Genomic DNA, 20,243 nt, shown 5'->3' with positions numbered 1-20,243 from the left:
TTACTGAATTTTAATTATTTATTACTTAACTAAGCTATGAAAAAAAGAATAGCCCCTCCCTAAAATTAAGGAATTTTTGCTTTTGATAAGAAAATTTAATATTTTAAATTAATTCAATTTAACAAGTACATTTTTTCCTAAAATTTATCTCCAAAAAAGGTAATATTAGATTTTTTTTTCCAAAAAATTTTATAACAGAAATTTAATTATTAAAATTTTTTTCCAAAAAAATATATTTACATTTTTTTTTTTTTTTTTTGAGAACAGCTGTGGATTTTTGAAATTTTTCTCGAAAAGTTTTTTTTTTGTGAATAGCCATGGTTTCCCTAAAATATTATATTGTAAAGGTCCCTATTAGCAAAATGGAACTTTTTAACTATTATTTAATAGTTCATAGAGTCAGTTTTGCATTTGTTTTTACGAGAATCGCATATGAATTGGCATGGATATTTTTTTTAAACGTTAAATCAACTAGTTAAGATACACAATGATTTTAGAACCTCCATTTGATTTAAGGGGCTTATTATGGGGGCCCCTTCAAATTCCGCATCTTTTGTTAAAGTATTTACATATCTCTGAAAAATACCCATAGCATGACAATATTCACTGATCTATTTGATAACTTTTAACGGAGAAAGTCCTGGACGGCAAGCATGTATGACGGCAAAAGAGTTCTAGGCGAATTCTCCTAGAACCTTTATTGATACACACACACAAAAAAAAAAAAGAAGGGCACGTCATATTATTATTTATTTATTCATATATAGATATTTATATATATTTTGTTATAATCGTACTTAGTAATAATATTTAATAAAAGTAATAATATTTCTTCTTCTTCTTCTTCTTGTTATTCATGCTATATATATATAAGAATGAGAAGAAAGAAAGAGAGTTAGAGAAGAGGGTGGGGTGATAACAAATAATAATCATAAAACTCTACAAGATATAAGCGAAATAAGACAGACAAAATCATAACAGTAAATATCATCAGGAGAATTACAAACAATAATATTTAAATGTTTTATAATATGGTTTGTATGATGGGTTTGCGTACGAAGTTAAGCCACATGCAGTTAGCCAATTGGTAGAGAGTTGTAGTAGATCGATAGAGAAAGACGCTTCACGTATATTGGCACTAATAATATCCATAATATTAATTAATAAACTATGCTCATTATCTGATTACAAATAAGGTTGTAATCCAAGAAGAAAAGGGAATTCAAAAAATAAGGGAGGTTGGATGAGTGAGAAAGTAAGGTTTAACGTGGTGGTGACTCACTGACTGACTGTGAGTCTCTGGTTGTTGGGCACAAAAGTGGTTGTTACACGCAGGTGTGTATTATTATTGCACAATCAATAACAACAATTGAAGCAAAGCAAAAGTTCAGTACATGATCTCATAGACGGTGGCCTTCTTGTCCCCGGATCCCGTGACAATGTATTTATCGTCCGAGGAAATATCTACGCTCAATACAGAGCTTGACTCGTTGGATTGGAAAATGGATGCTCCGTAAGGGGTTCTCCAGGCATTGAGCAGATTGTCCTTCCCCGTTGAGACAAACCATTTGCCGCAATTGGCAAATTTGAGTGAGAGAACACAGCTCTCATGGAGGTGGAGCTGATACTTTTCGGGCTGATTGGTGTGAAGGACCTCTACGTGAGAGGACTCCATTCCCACTGCGAGCCAATCGTCCGCGGGGCAGTAGCCCAGACAAAAGATCTGAGAGGTAAAGTCGTGTTGTTGGAGCTGTCTACCTTCTCGGAGATCCCAGGAGCGGACTGTGTTGTCCAGACCTCCTGTCCAGAGCTTGGTTCCATCTGAAGATATATCGATGCAGGAGGCGCCGTCTGTGTGTCCCTGGAATTGTCGGACTAGTTTTTGATTGTGTAGATCCCAGACTCCAATGTTTCCGTCTGAGCAACAGGAGAAGCAGAGCTTGGTATCGGGACTAATGGCAAGGGCGTAGCAGGCAGGAGCACTGGATGTAAGTTCGGATTTAATGACGGGGAGGGAGCTGCCAGGTCCCAGATGGTGAGCTTGCTTGCTTCTCCGCCCACGACGAGCGTTCTTCCATCTGGAAGGAGTTTGATGGAACGAATGTAGTTGTCGCATTGAAGACACTCTAACTGTGATACGGGACTCTTGCTTCCGGGCTGAGAGATGTCCCATACCTTGACACAGCCTTTTCCTCCCGTGTAGACGTACTTTGTGGGATTACTCATGGTCACAGCGCAGACGACGTCCCCATGGGGGAGAGTGTTGATTTGTCGTGCGTGACGTGGTATCCCTGGGCCCATAAGTGCCTCATTGGGAAAGGTCACTGGTCTTCGATCATTATCTCCCATGATATGGAATGAGTAGGCTCTGGAAAGGATTAAGTTGTCTGAAGGTCTGTCAGCATGACAAATAAACCGGAGGGTAATGAATACTTACGGTTTCCCAGGTCCTGGAGGGATGCCCATAGATTGGGGTCGAATGGAGCCATGTGGATCAAAAGGAGGTCGATATCCACCAGCCCCGTTGCCGTTTTCGCTTCCTGCAGAGAAGGGAGGTGGACCAGGATGTGCCAGACTGGATGGAAATCCAGGAGGGAGACCAAAGGAAGGTGTAGGTAGACCGCCAGAAGGTTTGAGTGCTGGTCCTCCATTGGATCCAGTAGAAGATGACGATGAGACTGGTGGAAGAATACTTCCACCCCATTTGAAGGAGGCGTTGACTTATCTTCTCCGGACTTATTGGAGCTACTCTTGGGTGGGGCAGGGGTAGATGATGTGGAGGAAGTGCCACTTCGGGGTGAGATGGGCTCTTTTTTGGCGGATTCTCCATTTTCCTTTGGAGGAGTTCGTCGAGAGGAGAGACCGTTTGAGAGTGGAGAGACTTCTTCTATATCTTTCTTCATTTTCTTTTCCGGGGGGAGAATGTGGGGTGAGGAATTGCGTGGACTTTTACGAGAGGGTGAGAGGGAGGTTCTCTGAAAACAAAGAATAGATCTTATGAAACAAGAAGAAGAAGAAGAAGAAAATGGATTTCTACATTGCTAGCAAGCTTAGCTCGGATGAGGAGGTCCAGGGTACACGGAGGCACGTGACTAGAGGGTGTGTAAGGGTAGAAAAGTTTCTGAATCTTTTTCACTCATAAAAAAAAAGACATATACTTGTCGTAATAAAGATCATTCAAAAAATATGTTTTTGATCAATTAATGCTCTTTAATTTTTTTAAAAAGACAAATAAAAAGGTCATTCAAAAAATGTGTCTTTTGTCAAAAATCGTATTTGATACAAACCAACACATCAAGTCTAGTATCAAATTTTTAATGTATTTTATCAATTAAATGCCAATTTTTTTAAGTGTTATTAAAAGACAACTAAAAAGGTCATACAAAAGATGTTTATTTTATCAATTAAAGGTCATTATTTAATGTTTTTTTTTTAAAGACAATTAAAAATATCACTCAAATAGTGTATTTTATCAACTAAAAGTAATTTTTTTTTTAATAAAAAAAAGACCATAAAAAACGTAATTTTGACAACATGAAGTCAAAAATATTTAGAAAAAGCCACCCCTTAAAAGAAGAAAATTCTTAGTCACGGCCCTGGGCATAAATCGTTCTTCCTTCATCCTCGACTTGCTGACTTGCAAATTATGATTTTTACTATAAGAACTATTACTAAGTATTTTAACATTTATTATTCCTATTTATTTTTTATGATTATGATTTCAGAGAAGAAGAAGAAGAAGGGGGGTGAGCATAGAATGTAACGACGGACGTACGTCAATAGGAAGAAATCATCATAGTTTGCATAAAATGTTAAATAAACATGTTAAAAAAAACAAAAAAAAAAAAAACTAAATAAATCTCAAACAGAGGGAGAGGAAGAAAAGAAACGGAAAAAGAGAAAAGTTATCCCATTTATAAGTATTTCTTATTTTCTTCTTCTTCTGTTTATTTTATAAAGAGAGAAGAATTAGAAAGAGAGAGACAGAGGGGGGGAGAGAAAGAATTCTTGGAAAGAGGATTAATATAGCGATAAAATAAATCTTTGCTGAATAAACATTCTTGAAAAGGGGGAGGGGGGTATATAGTTGAGTATATGTATGTATGTATGTATGCATGGATATTTAATCAAATCCAAAGTATTTCAACTTACGTGCCTATCATCGCCGTGATGATTTAAACTCACTGCAAATAACACAACAAACATGAGGAGTCGTAAATATATATTAGATTATAATTACACTTACATTTATTATCCTCGTTATCCTTTTTGATCCCAAAGTCAGGTAGCCCCGCAGCAGCTGCCGCAGAACGCATAGCGTTTAACTGCGCAGCCGCTGCAGCCACCGCCGCGGATGAGGAAGAAGTGGGTAGGCCTAAAAGGCTTGCAGTGGACACGGAGGGTGGTAGACCTGGTATAGAGCCGGGATTAATTGATCCAGCTGCGGCAGCAGCTGCTGCTCCAGGGAGAAGGCCTGGTGGTAGGCCTGTTAGAGAACCGGGAAGTCCTGCTCCTTGGGCTTGGAGTTGCATGAGACGACTCAGATCAGGCCTTTGTTGTTGCTGCTAAGTTGAAGTAGAAAAGGATGGATGAAATGAATGTCATTTGAGGATTTTTCTACACATATACAGGGGCGTCCGCAGGGGGTGGGCTGTAGTTATTGCTTGTTACTATTTTTTTTTTCTCGTCATTTGGGCAAATTAGTCAGCTGGGTAAAAATTTAATATTTCAAAATTTAATTTTCTGTGACTAGCTATTGATTTTTGAAAGCAAGCAGCCCTTCCCCAAAGTATAAACCTGCGGACGCCCCTAATATATGTATATTTATTTCCACAAGGGAAATAAATATAACAAAAACAAGCAATAATAATAATAATAAAAACGAAATGAGATAGAAAGAGAAAAATGCTAATAGCTCTATTTACCCCAATAATGACATTTAATTCTGACATAGAAACTTGCTTTCCACGCTCAACGGCTGTTACAACCTGCTGTTGATGCTGAAAAACAAAAAAATACAAAAGAAGTAAAGAAGAAAAAAAAAAAAAAAAAAAAAAGTAAACTAACTCAGAGCTTGATTCAACACAGAACCTTTTATATAATTATGTATCTCCTTACCTCTTGCGATAGGAAGGGAAGTAATTGACCAATGATGGCACTTAATCTCTTTGCAATCTCCATTTGCTTATGCATTTCCACATTCAGGCCATAGGACATTTCGTAGTACATGACATAGTGACGCTGCATCTCCGTCTTTTCCTGCACAAGCTTCTCACAGTCCATTTTCAAGCTGTCAAAATAATATTTCATCAAGATTATTAGTATATATTCATAAATGAATGAACAAATATGTAGACATTACTTGTGATACTGTCCCTGAAGAAAGTTAAACTCCTCTTTAATCCGCTCGATCGACTCAAGGATATTGAGCTTGAATGGAGGTCCAGAGCCGTGATTAGGACCGCCAGATGCCTAATAATACAAAAACAAGGGTAACAACAACACGAACAAAGTCACAAAGCACAAAAACTCACATTATGTCTAGCCGCTGCTGCAGCAGCCACGGCGGCTGCAGGATTCATTCTAGTAATGGTAAAGCACTTTATATATTCTCCTCCGCCACAAAATGAGTTTTTTGTAGGTACATATATTATTCAATGACACTTTGTTTAATAATAATAACTATTTAGATCCTACTCCTTGTGCTCAAACGGAGATTGATTATTGATGTAGCTATTCAATTTGATCGTATCGCATTCACAAAATCATTATATAAACATGGAACAACGTACGTATAACTGCCCTACTCAGAGTTTAGGATTGAACTGAGTAAAGCAATAAAAAAAAGAAAGAACATGATATTAAAAAAAAAGAAATATATACAACTACTAAACGCGCACTCCTTTTTTTTATTTTGCGGCGACGATGACCATAAAAAAAAGATTTATGGATTTTCCTTCTCCCTTCCATAAAAGGAAAAAGAAAAATGCAACGAGCGCGCCCGCGCGGTTTTTCAATAAATATACATATATATAAATAATAATATAACGAGTGGAAAGATATTTTTCTTCTTATTTAGAACTCGTTATTATCGGCAAATTTGTATTACACACATATACTCACTCACAGGGTGGTGATTATTATCCATTATTATAATAATAGAAGAAGTAATCACCGTAGCGAGAGGAGGAGAGCGCGCGCTCTCCTCCTCTAAGCTCATAAAAAAAGAGTATATCTTCTTAACGTTTTTAAAGCTTCACGGGTGGTCGATGATGAAACGGTTATGTCTAAATATGTGTACATACAAAATAGATACATATGGGTTCAATAACATAAAAACAATCTGGAAGAAAAGGAGAAATTTGTACAATATTTAATTGATTTTGTGTCAATTATAGACTTATTAATCAATTTTCTGGTAGACGTTCAGATACCTTAGAGTTTTAGCTGTAGTATAGGCCCTTTATTTGATTTAAGAGCCTTAAATTGGCCCCAATATCCCACATGTCAATTACACTTTGCAGGATACCCCCAAAAGTTTACTAAGAGTGATTTTTTCATAGGAATTGAGAACGATAATTCATCAAAGAAAACAAATGTAATAATCCAGATTCAATTCGGATACAAATGATTCTAGCTGGCTTTTGTGTTGACACGACACGTATATATATTAAAAAGAGCAGCTAGGGAGATGGAGAAGAAGAAAAAAATCACAAGAGTCTGGCTTGTGTCGCCAGAGAGAGTTTTTTTTTACAAGCTGTAAATAGTTTAAGTATGAACTTACTGCACGTGAGGGAACGATTCCCTAAGAAAATCCTCATGTCAATTTATATGCGATTCTAGTAAAAATTATAGATGCAGATTCCGATTCTTTAATATTTTCAGTATTAAACTTGAATTTAAAAAAAAAAAAAAATCTGAAAATTGAAATTTTTTTGAAAAAAAATCTAATCGATAATTTGATATTTAATTTTTTTCAAAAATCTACAACTATTCTCAAAATATTTCAAAAATTCCCTGCTGTTCTTGGAAAAAATAAAAAATTTAGACAAAAATTTCAAAAATAAAATTTGGAATATAAATTTTTTTGGAAAAAAAATATATTTTCATACAATTTGATATTTAAATTCCTTCAAAAATCTACAACTATTCTCAAAATATTTCTAAAACTCCCAGCTGTTCTACAAAAAAAAAATTATACAAAAATCAAATTTGTAATATTTGAATTTTTTGGAAAAAAAATTCGAATATTTCATTTCTTGGAGAAAAACTTATTAAATAGTTACTTATCCACAGAAAGCCAATTATTTGGAAAAATTTAATTAAATTTCAAATATTAAATTTTTTTATTTTAAAGGCAGAAATTCCTTAATTTTGGAGGGACAATTTTTTTATTCATAATCTAAAAAAAGTATTAAATAGTTTAATACCAGTAATAAACACAAATCGGAATCACAAATTAAACGGATTATTTTTTTGACTCCAGAAAAAACACCCGATTCTGATTAATCATTCCATCACACTACTAACTACGTTAGACTGTCAAGTAATAATTTAATACATTTGTCAAATTTTATCTATCTCTCTCTTGACAAAATTATTATTCTCCCGCTTGAGTTCTTCTTCTTTTCTCTTTTTATTATTATTGTTATTATATTTAATTAACTTTTAAAGTTAAGAATTTTATCAGGAATTTTTATTATTTTATGTTTATTATTAAGAGACTGGGAGATAATTTTGTCTGATAAAAACAAATTAAATATACACATGTATATTAGTTAATGCCTCACGAACTACTACTTATTTTTCTTGTTATTATTGTTACAGGATTATTAAAGAACTAACGACCTCTTCTCATTTGTCAAAAAAGAACGCCCCTCATCCTCAATAACAATAACGTATGTGGAGATGATTTGACAACCCCTTGATATGAATTTGACAACTTTTTCATTAGTGACCTTTAATTTAAGGTCATGACCTTTTGGTGACCTTATTCTGAAAATAAATCTCTATGATTTCATAGAGGTATAAAAGTGGACTACGATATTTTTTTAAAAGGTAAATACCCTTACTTTCTTCACCTCTATATCTATATGTAATCCTTTTTTGAACAAATTTTAAAGAAAAGTACATGTTATGGTATCAACCTCTTCTACTCCTTTTTTCTTTTTATTCTCTTATTATTATCATTGGGCAATTTATATGTCAGATTCTTCCTTAGATTAAGTTATTTTGTGCACAATCACATATTTATATTCGTTCGTGACCTTTAATTTAAGGTCATGACCTTTTCCAAAAAATCAACTTTTTCTGGATTTAAAAAGGGGGTGTAGAAGGGGGAATGCAAGGGATAAGTGAGGTTGTTCTTGAGGTACTCTTTCTCTTCCTTCTTTCCTATTTTTGGTTTTGTTGTTATTATTGTTCTACAATGTATCTGTAAGTAAATAAGTTTTTTCTTCTTGTCCCCCCCCCTCCCCCTCTTCTCTTCCTTTATGGTAAGTTATTTCGTGCTCAATTATATATGTTTCTATTTTTTTTTCTCCATCTTCTGTTTCTTCCCCCCCCCCCCTCACATCACTTCTTCTCCCCTCTCTTCCATTTCTTATTCTCTTTTTTCTTTTTACACGATTATCGTTTTGAGTGAGTATACAAAGAAGAACTCTGCTGAATGATTTTCTTTTCTACTTTATAAAGTTCTTCACATTCCATTTTTTGTTATTGTTTTCTTTTCCTTTATTATTATTATCATTCTTACGAAAAAAAGAAAAAAAAAAGAAGGTTTGTTATAGCTGTATAATATATATATATATATTAGTGTTGGTTGTGACTCGGTTCGAGATCGAATTTGCCTGCTATCTTTCTTGACGGATTTATATTTAGACTTGCCTGTCTCGAACTACGGTTTCAGATCGTGGATCAAAATATAAATTCCATTCGATCTCGAGGGATATTTAGGTAGACCCATTAAAAATGAAGCAAACTACATATTAAGAAAGGTTTTTGATTTTTTTTGGTGGGGGACATTGAAAACATATGTTAGTGAAGAAAAATGAGATGTTTGAATCAAATTTGAAACACAACAATCCATGGGATATTTGGATAAAGAACAATTATTCATATATAAAATCGTTTTTCTAGTAGGATTTTTAATTTCCATGCTACTCATCACGTACAAACTCTTATATAAATTGTTTAGTTGAACAAAAATTATAAATTAATTGGTCAGGTTATATGTAAATCTTTAAAACAAAGACGCAAAGCCCGCCTGGTATATTGAGTAGATTTTTTTGTTCAAATAACCTCTTCTTTCCACTGCAGATGTCATTTTTTATGATGATACGAGTACAAATGACGTCAATACATCATTCAACAACTTATTGTATCTTTTTGTAAATTAAACTTAAATATGAGGGGCCTCCCCAGGACTTTTTTTTTAAATTGCTCTAGCTTTGAATTGGACCAAATGACTTCTTTTTCCCAAGAAAAGGATTCCTACAAAAATATCTATTTATACAAATAAATGTTTTACTTAGACGCCAAAATAATAACAGATTTAAAGCCTGATAAGACCAGTCCTAGGATAGACAAAATTAATCAGGGCCAGACTCATAGGACTCCAGTCACTTAGTAATTTTTTTAAACACAAAATTTAGCGTTCCTTTCCACTAATTATCAGGGATTTACTCATAAAATTGAAATAAATTGCTTTTTCAACCTAATTCTACGGGGAAAAAAAAAAAACAAAAAAAAAAACTCCATGATAAAAGCAAAATTCCTTGATGGAGGGGGGGGTACGGCGCTCAAGAGGTTTTCTCCCCTGTGGACGTCCCTTTATGTTCAGTTAAGAGATTTATAGTTACGTAGTTGTGCAGTGATAGTCAATTTTATGGAGGGAGTTGTTTTTGAAAAATATTTTTTTATAAATGATAAATTAAAATCTCAAAATTGACACAATTTTGACATCATATGATTCTGTCACCACTGCCACGAGTACCAATACCTTGTGCAAATATGGAAATCTTAATTTTCGTTATGCCTCTTTGTTCTAAAGTGTAGCAGACATTTTTTATTAAAAATTTTAATTTTAGAATTTTTTTCTCTAAAATTTAAATTTAATTTTAGAATTTTTTTTACTAAAATTTAAATTTAAAATTAATTTTGGAATTTTTTTCACTAAAATTTAAGTTTAAAACTCAATTTCAGAATTTTTTTCCAAAAAAATTTAAATTCAAGTTTATAATTTTTTTTCACAAAAGTTTCATTTTTTGTAAACATCTAATGACTTTTGAAATTTTTTTCGAAAAAAATATTTTTTGAGAATATATGTAGATTTAAAAAAATATTTTTTTGTGTAGAGATCAGGATTCTTGAAATTTTTTCCCAAAAATTTAATTTCTTGAGAATAACTATAGATTTTTGAAATTTCTTTAACTTTTTTTTTCAAAAATTGTAGTTTTAGTAATTTTTTTTTTTAAATTGTAGTTTTAGGATTTTTTTTGTAGTATTAGGATTTTTTTCCAAAAAAATTCTAAAGAACCATGCATCCCCAAAAATAAGATAAACCTGTGTACACCCTATGTGTGGACCTTAGCAATCTATGATTTTCAAACCGAACCCCAACCACAACAAATCTAGTATAAACATATAAATGTATATATTATGTATGTCTTGAAAAGGAGAAGAAGAAGAATGGAGATAATATTTTACACACATATGAAGTTAGAAAAAGATAGAAAGAGAGAGAAAAAAACACAACAACATTTATATTATAACCTCAGGACTTTGGGCTGACGTAAATGTATAATATGTGTATATTTCAATGGAATTTATTCTTCTTCTTATTGTTTTTCAAAGCCACAAGCTTGTCTGTTGAAAAGAAAAGGAAAATGATAATAATAATAATAATACTACATTGTGCTTAATTACATTTGAAGGAAAAAGAAAAGGAGGGAATTACAAATTAAAAAAGCAAAGAAAAATTCCTGCCCTTTTTGTTTTCTCTCTCTTTTTTCACTTACCTGACAGAGCCGTCTAAACCCAACGATTAATTTCCGACGTTCTCTATTATGTAGAGTGTGAAGTACACACCTCAGTGATACCTTGACATACGAGCTTGATTTATACATAGAAATAGCTCGTAAGCAGCAGGGGTGTCCACAGGGGAGGGCTGGAGGGGCGAGAAAAAATATTTTTCCAAAAACTTAATAATTGAAATATATTTCGTAAAAATGTAAATATTTGAAATTTAATTTGAGAAATTTTTTATTTTTTTCCAAAAAAATAATTCAGTTTTTTAGGGAAATTTTTTCTGAACAGTTCTGCCTTTTAAAGAATAGCTATGGATTTTTGAATTTTTTTCTCCGACAAATTTAAAAATGATAACATTTGAAATAATTATTTTTTTGTAAAAATGTTTATATTTGAAATTTAATTAGGAAATTTTTTTCAAAAAAATTTCAGTTTTTTCTGAACATCTCTAGATTTTTAAGAATAGCGATGGATTTTTGTATTTTTTTCTCAAAAAGTTTAATAATTGAAATATATTTCGTAAAAATGTCTATATTTGAAATTTAATTTGGGATATTTTTTCCAAAAAATTTCAATTTTTTCTGAACAGCTCTGCCTTTTTAAGAATAGCTATGGATTTTTGAATTTTTTTCTCCGACAAATTAAATAATTGAAACATATTTCGTAAAAATGATAACATTTGAAATTTAATTCTATAAATTTTTTCCAAAAAAATTCAGTTTTTTCTGAACAGCTCTGGATTTTTAAGAATAGCTATGGATTTTTGAATTTTTTTCTCCGACAAATTCAATAATTGAAATGTATTTCCTAAAAATGTTTATATTAGACATTTGATTGGAAATTTCAGTTTTTTCTGAACACCTCTGCCTTATTAAGAATAGCTATGGATCTTTGAAAATTTTTTACAAAAATTTATTGGTCTCTCACTAACGATGAATTTTTTTTTTTTTTAATTCCAAAAATAAAACCCCTTCCCAGATATAACCCTGCAGGCGCCCCTCGAACAGTAATGAACTAAGATTAAGATTTGTCACACATTTGATCATCTACTTATAAGGAAGGATATAAACTCAAGTCTTAATCTTTGAAATGCATGAATATAGGCAAGAATTACTCTGTGGTCAATTTTCAGTCCAACGAGGACTTACAGTTATAAAGTATAACTCTCGCGCAAACCCTTAGCTTTACTCTTAATCTTTCTAGGTATTGCTTTATACTTGGAATTTCCCTTCTTAGGATTGAAATAATAATGATTAGAGCTTAGAAAATTAAAAATAAACATGTATAGCCAAACTTGCCTGGCCTGTGATTAGGGGTGGATGCTCAATGCTCATAACCCCACAACTGACTATAAGGCTATTGTCAAAAAGACAGTTTTAAAAACTTATGTATTCAAAATGTTGTCTTTTTTAATTCTCTTATTTGTCAAATTTGGCAATTATAAAAATTTAAAAGAAAACATTCTTTCAAAAATAACAAATATGTGTCTCAAAGCCCTCCTAAACCTCTTTTCTAAGGAAAATCCAAGTCACGGCCCTTTGTTATCTCGTATATTAATACAGGATATATTTCGTGTAGCTTTAGGTAACGGAATGGCAAAGGTGGACCAATTTTGTCCACCCCCCTCCTCATCCCCATGATAGCAATTATATAGTACATTTTGTCAATATTTGACCTTTCTAAAAAACGATCAAGAAAAAAAAGTATTTCCTAAGAAAAAAGACATCAAAGGATGTCTTTTTTAAAGCAAAGGTCATCAAAGAAGAATGTATTTTATAAAAAAGGTCATCAAAGGGTTGTTTTTGCACAAAAAAGGTCATAAATGAATGGTGTTAAAATAAAAAATGCTAGTCCCCAATTTTGTTGCAACAGGGAGCCCCTTTCAAAAAACTTGTATATTGATGAAGGCTCGTATCCTAAGGTATAACTGTACGGTGTATAAACTACTTAGTTTTTTATACATACTTAAATGACCTTGAAACACTCCCACAGCTTAATAATATTATAATAGTAATAAAAATAAAGATACGTGTGTAGATGTGTAGTGTACATTAATAGCTTGTTAGCATATTGCCTCTTGTTCACTAAAGGGATGATTAATACAATTATTTATATATACATAATATGACTGTATACATATAAGTCATAACAGTAAAGTCTACCTCTAAGTAAGGGCTTTGTAGTACAATCACTGGGGATAAGGCTGTAGGCCTCCTACCCCCCCAAAAAAATAATTTTTGCTTTTTTCTACCTAATTTATCCTAAGCTTTGTAGTACAAGCACTGGGGATTGGCTGGAGAGGCTGTTTTTGAGAACGGTTGAGGATTTTTGAAAAAAATTTAATATATGAAATTTTTTTCAAAATTTTTTAGTGAACAACTGTGGATTTTGGATTTTTTTTTTTACAAAAATTAATTTTTTTGTAAATGTCTATATATTTTTGAAATTTTACTCGCAAAAATGTAATATTTAAATTTTTTTTCAAAAAAGTTTCAACTGGAAACGTTATTTTTTAATTTTTTTTTTGAGAAACGTGGAAGATTTTTGAAAAAAAAGTTCCATAAAAATTTAATATTTGGAATTTATTCCAAAAAAATTTTGTGAATTATGGAATTTTTTTTTCACAAAAATTTAATTTTTGTGAATAGCCATAGATTTTTGCAAATCTTCTCCAAGAAGTTTAATTCTTTGTGAACAGTTATGTTTTTTTAAATTTTGTTTTAACATAATTTTTTTTTTTTAATTCTCCCCTCCCCCATACTTAATCCCTTGTTTACCTCTGATAGCAAATTGGTATATTTATTAAGTTATTATTTTAATATTATTATTATGTGAAATCGTGCCATCCCAACTTTGTACACCATCAATGATAATAATGGTAGGTGTGATATACGAAAGGCTGCTGCGTGTCCTACTTGTATATTGATACATAAATAATATACAGAGTGATCCCTGGATATTATTATAATGGTTCCTTATGGTGTATACTACATTCACATAATACATTAAGAGTAAACATTTGCTCCCCTCTCTTACTTCTTCTCCCTTCTTCTCCTTATTTCTCTTCTTCTTCTTCTTTAAATAGAAACCAAATAAAAGAAGAAAAAACAGAAAAGGTACTCGCATAATAGAAAAACAAAATAAAAAGCAAAACAAAAAAAACTCTCTTTCCCCTTTTTTCTTTTGTAATTAGTTTTCGTTAATTGCATTTACCAAATATATATACTACCATTCTATGAAAAACAACAAGAATAACAAAACCATACATACATACATACAATGCGATACGAGAGAGAGAAATGAAGAAAAAAAACCCCATTTATTATTAATACATTAAGCATTCTCTCTCTCTTTACTACATAAATTATGAGATAGCCAGAGCGTGTATTCTGCATACCAATACATGCTGGACTATAACTTATTAATATATATTAGTAACAATAATATGATGTATCCCCCCTCAACATAAATGCAAGCTAGAAGGATTTGTATCCAAATTGAATATATTCTGTATGGTTGAAAAGATCTTGCTTTAAGTCCCATAAATCAAAGGAAGGTACTACACTATAGTTAAGGTTCTGAGGGTTCTAGACGCATCCCAGAAATTTGGTTTCAAGGTCTATAATTTTTCACCTTTTTTGTTGATTGCTGTATTGTTTTAAGTAGATTTGCCTTTGTTCTGAAAGACTGTTGGGATTTTTAATTATGATTTAAAGATAAAGATGGATCGGGTAGGATCTCATTTAAAAAAATTGATATAGACGGAGTCTATAGATGAATAATTGTTTATAACGTCAGCTGTGAACCTGGACCTCCAATGACGACATTCAGGGTTAAATGTGTTACATAAATCATATTTGACCAACTCATAAATCAGAGTAGATAAAAAACTCGCTCTAAATATTGAGACGTAAAATAATTGAACCATGTTTTGAAACGGGGAAAAAAACATCAACTATCTAAATATTGAGACCGGAAAAAATTTGTACATAAATTGAGACCGGAAAAATTCCGTCCAATAATTGAGAAGGGAATAAATGGTCCATAGATTGAAACAAAAAAAAGGGTCTGTCTATTTTGAGACATATAAAAATCTGTTCATAAATTGAGACCGAATTAAAATTTGTCCATATATTGAGATCGAACAAAATCGGTCAAGTTATTGAGACTGTAAAATATAAATGAATATATTGAGACAGAAAAAAAATGGCCTACAGTCTGATAACACGGTCTAGAACCACCCAGTTGCCAGTCTAAAAAAATTACTCATGACCATACCTAAAGGAAAAAAATACGTTCTCGTAGAGAACGTATCAACACTATTTTGTGACTTAAAGTATTCTCAACCCATATTATGCTGTCTCTTGTGGTCGTGCCAAAGTCGTCAATCTATTTCCTATGACTCTATACCAAAGAAGAAGAAAAAAAACCCCGAGAAAGAATCAAAATATAAAAAAGAAGTCCTCTCTTCCACTTAGTTATATTTAGTTTATAATGCGGTTTTATTTATATTGACTTATAAACATGATATTAATCTTATGTACATACTTACTTATAGCAAGTTGCGGTAATGGGACTATAAAATAAAATAAAAATAAAAATCTTTCTTTCCACTAAGGTGCATTTAATGCCAGCAATAAAAAAGTTTTTCTTCTCTTATTGTTATACACGCGTGTATATATATATATATATATATGTATGTAATATTACATATATGTATGTTAGTACAATGTACATATTATTTATGTACATGATGGTATAAGTTATTCTCCTTTTTATTTCATATGTACCGGGTGTGCACTAACAATATACAATGGTTTGTACCGTGTCCGTTCATTTGAGCCAGTCTTAATATTCAGCAACATTCATTGGAGCAATTAGATATTTTACGAGCTTTGTTTAGGCCTCCTTCATTTCAATGACATTTTGATATAGTAAACATTAGGAAGGTTAATCGGAATACTAGGTTAGTTCATCAAGCTACCCGGCTTGCTAGAATTTTCAATTTGATGCACCCGACCAACAGCTAGGCAAGACAGACAAATTTTGACTTATTAGATTATTATTAGAGCGGTACTCTAACAGTAACAGTCGAGGAAGGCGATATATGGCTACTCTTGAAAAGAGTTATACTCTATGACGTCACTATTAAAAAGCGTATTGGAATTGCAGGGTTATACCATAGTGCTTTTCTAACTGCTGTTTGACTTCCAACAGGGGTTTTAATAGTGACGTCAAAGAGTATACCATTTATAAAGAGGAGCTACGTATCGACTTCCTTGACTGATACTGTTAGAGGGGCATTTATTAACATCCAAATCTGTCTGTCTTGCCCAGCAGTAGTTACAGTACATCAAATATAATATTCTAGCCATCCTGATTACATCATGGTCTAACCTTGTATTTCTATTACTCCTGTATTAGAAGATAAATAACGTCATTATTAAATACCATCACTCCCCAGAGTTCAAACACTTTGATTAATAGGTACTTATGCAGTGGTATCGTTAAAAAAAGGATGTACATTCTCCGTTTATATTTGTTGTCAAATGTTATGATATCAAACCTTTAGTTCATGAGGCATTTTTGACTTTCTTCTTTCTAGGGAAAAAGCTTCAAGGAAGTTTAGAGGCATCTTTTAGGGTACTCTTTAATCAGACTCTTAGCTTCGTTGAACAAAGACATATTCAGCATTCTTTAAGGAATAAATAAACTATAGATTGTCCCTCTAATCCATAGCTACTTTTGGTTTAGACTATGAAAATGTTTCTGAAATGAACGACGCTGAAAAGAGGCTCGCCCAAATAGATACTTTAGATATGGTTTTGTAAGTAATTGTTTATGCTTTAATATATAGAAATATGAATTAATTTCAATCGCTCAAACTTGATTGATTATTGAAGTAGTAAGTTTTCAGATTTCAATGGACCACCCGGTACATAATTCATTAGTATGAGAAGTTTTTCGTTGAAGAAGGTGGAAAGAATAAAGAGAGGAAAGAAAAAGAGAAAGAAAGGGAAAAACGCACTAAATCAATATATTAAAATGTCAAACCACAAAAATAATAAAAAATAACAATAAGCATTGAAGTAGTAAGTTTTTATAATAATAAAGATGGATGATTAAAGAGGAATGACTCTTTAAAAAGAGTGGAAGGAAGGAAAATAAAAAGGAAAATAAAAGTTGGAAGAACTTGATCACTACACACACTACTAAAAAAATAAAAATCTTTTTCGCAGAAAAGTAATATTATTATTTTATTATTCTTTTTCATGTGCTATAAAAAAAGGGGAGGAAAGGAAAAGAAGAAAAAGAAAAAAAAAAGTGTTAATAAATTTTTTTATATATGTATTCTAAAAAAGAAAAATTATTATTGTTATTAGACTTAATTTCTTTAGAGTTGAAAGGAAGAAGAAGAAGTTTTAGGTATATGTACGTGATGATTAGTCCAAAACGGCATAATTTTATATGGATATATACAAAATATTAATATATTACATTGAGTGCCTATGAGTGAGTTACTAACATCAGATTTTGTTGGGGGGGGGGAATATACGTATTCAAGGACTGTCATTTTCAAAATGGTTTTTATTTTTAAATCGACCGAAAAATAAGCATATTTTTATACTCAAAACTGAATGAAATGATCTCCAATTTGTAGGCAGCACCTTCCTAATCCTCTCTCTGACTTCGACACATAACTCCTTGATGTCTCCAAGACAGTTCTCTAGGTCCTGCAGATATTATCTTGGTGTGTCATACTCAGTTGGTCATAGCCTCCAAAACAAGGTCGTTGGAGGAGGAAGGCACCATCTCTTTTGCCCATAAATTATTCGTAACCTAGTTCTGGGAACAGATAAGCCTGGACAACGTTATGACAGGGAGCACCGTACTGTATCAAAACTACCTTCCTCCTTCAGTTCGGCCTATCCTAGCCTGTGCACCAAGTCTCCACAAAGACTTGAGGCCTTAACTATACTCCAAGTAGAGGTGAGAATTTCAGTTCCGGGGATTGACAAGCTTTTGGATGTTACGAAGGGACGTTTTCTCAACATTTCCTTGACTTTTTTGTCCTTGGTTTTGTTTTCACCTTTCTTGAGGGCATCCCCCCCATCTTGCACTTGCTTATGAGGGACAAGATGACCTTTTGAATGCTCTTCACGTAGTACCCGATAGACTTGGGGAACTGATGGGCATTTTCCCCAGCCTCATGCATGGCTTTTAATGAGGGCATGTTTGGCCTATATTTAGGCCATGTTGCTTTTGGGGTCACATGGACCATACTAGAAATGACCAAAATCACTAAAATGCTTGCCACGGGCGTCGTTTTTGTCAATGGAGTTCTTTGTAAGCTAATTATTTTTCCTTTAAACTAGGGATACTTACATTTGCATAAAATTGGGGTTGTTGTCACCAAAGACGGGCATCAGAGAACTTTTGGATACCGAATTTGATTGACCCTTGATCAGTAAATGCTATGCTACATTACAACAATTAAAAAAAAAAAAAATAATGGAAGTATTTTTGTAATTCCTACCCGAATAAATATTTTTGTTTTGTTTTCTAAAGCTGTTATTAATATTATTTATTTTGAAGAGAGAACATATTAGTATAAAGTAATCACTAGTGCGAGAAAGAGTCACACCCTGGTTTTGTTAAGGAGTTATAAATGTAAGTCCTTATTGTAACTCAGATTAAAATCAGGGTCGTCCGGTTTTTGGATTTAAACAAAATCGACCAATTAAATTAAAATTCAAAAATTTGAAGAAAAAATTGGAAAGTTATATTACATTTTTTGAAACAAACAACTTCAAACATTACATTTTATAGTAAAAAGCGAAAATTTCTTTTTTTGGGGGGCTACAGCCCCTCCAGCCCATCATCCGTTGACACAAAATGAGAATTGAGGATAGTCATCAGTTTATCTTCTGCCTATATGATAGCTAGATACAGAGCAGGCCTTATGCATATTTCCTGTACCTTCCACACGGCTCCTTGTAGCTAATCTAATGAAACCTTATGACAACTAACCTGCTCTCCTCTCAAACATCTTCAATTCGTAAGGGTTACCACTTTATTTTTTTGTTTCTTTGTTTTTTAAAATACCGCTTAGTCATGTAATAATAATTTAACTGTCATTTTCTGAATAATAATTTTTCAATTTATTTACGTCAATTTTTAAAAATCAAATGCCACAAAATGATATATTTTGTACATAAAATTTTAGAACTCTATCTAATGTCAATTAGGTCATATTTACCAATATTTTTAATTTCTGGAACATTTTATAAAATATTTTTTTTTTTCACAATATTATTCTGCATAACTTTTTGTTTTTGTGAGTACAAAAAAAATTGATGGGGTTGTGTTTCATTTACAATTCCAATAAATGCTTCTATAAATGCTAATATATACTTTTTTTTTGCAAAATTAGTCCAAAAAGTTGTTTTTTGTTTTACAATTTTCTTTGCAAATTTCGATTTGGGAATGTTTGTAAGTAAATGTAAAATGAACTTTTCATCTAAACAAATTTTTAGATGCTTAAATGTTGTTGTGTTATAAGAAAGGTTTATAACACAATATATATTTTATAAATTCATAACAATACTAAAAATGTTACAAGATCCCCAGTAAGACGAAATTGATATAGTCTGAAGAATCCAAGAGAAATAGAATTAGAGTCATCAGGATCTTTTTCGACAACAACATAACATTCATAGTATATAGAAGTATTTTCTAAATAATTTTTTAATTTCCTCAATTAATTTGACGATTTCCTATGTGATTCCCCTCTCCCTTCTTAGGCCGAGCAATGCCGAGTAATCCTTGCTAGTATACATATATATTGTAAATATTTATGCAGATAGATATAATCAATGCATGTATTTATAAAAAGAAATAGATACATTGCTTCATTTCAAGTCTTTATAACCACTTGACCTTAAAAATGAAAGTGCATGACCTTTCGTTTTTAAGTTCAACCTACATAATATATGTTAAAGTGAGTTCTTGGTATTGTGTGTATAAATATAATAAATATTTGGTGGCCTATATGCGTGCTCAGAGGTAAGCATTTTGTGGTTAAGCATGCCTACTCTTGTATTAAACTCAGCCGGATAATTAGGAAAGAGAAAGAAAGGAATTAACCCCGAATCATCTGATTAGAAGTCATAACGTATTTCAAGAATAATCATGTAAATTATTTTTGTCAAATA

General features: G+C 32.1%; 1 protein-coding gene and 1 long non-coding RNA gene across 2 annotated transcripts; both read right to left on the bottom strand.

The window, feature by feature from the left end:
* Nucleotides 1–1,138: 1,138 nt before the first annotated feature.
* LOC121121275 (transducin-like enhancer protein 4) lies at nucleotides 1,139–5,827 on the bottom strand. The gene is given in 9 exon segments (XM_040716172.2): nucleotides 1,139–2,007; nucleotides 2,010–2,387; nucleotides 2,438–2,975; nucleotides 4,153–4,184; nucleotides 4,247–4,565; nucleotides 4,926–5,000; nucleotides 5,119–5,290; nucleotides 5,363–5,472; nucleotides 5,535–5,827. Coding segments are annotated over 9 exon segments (2,292 nt in total). The 5' UTR covers nucleotides 5,583–5,827; the 3' UTR covers nucleotides 1,139–1,387.
* A 310-nt stretch (nucleotides 5,828–6,137) lies between these two features.
* LOC139905912 (uncharacterized) lies at nucleotides 6,138–7,551 on the bottom strand. The gene is made up of 3 exons (XR_011781039.1): nucleotides 7,466–7,551; nucleotides 6,785–6,839; nucleotides 6,138–6,343 (listed from the first exon to the last, which is right to left on the bottom strand). It is a non-coding gene; the product is annotated as an uncharacterized lncRNA (long non-coding RNA).
* Nucleotides 7,552–20,243: the final 12,692 nt, after the last annotated feature.

The sequence above is a fragment of the Lepeophtheirus salmonis genome, chromosome 7, assembly GCF_016086655.4.
Source record: "Lepeophtheirus salmonis chromosome 7, UVic_Lsal_1.4, whole genome shotgun sequence".
In the NCBI taxonomy this organism is placed as follows: Eukaryota; Metazoa; Arthropoda; class Copepoda; order Siphonostomatoida; family Caligidae; genus Lepeophtheirus; species Lepeophtheirus salmonis.
This window is presented reverse-complemented; position numbering and strand designations above follow the sequence as displayed.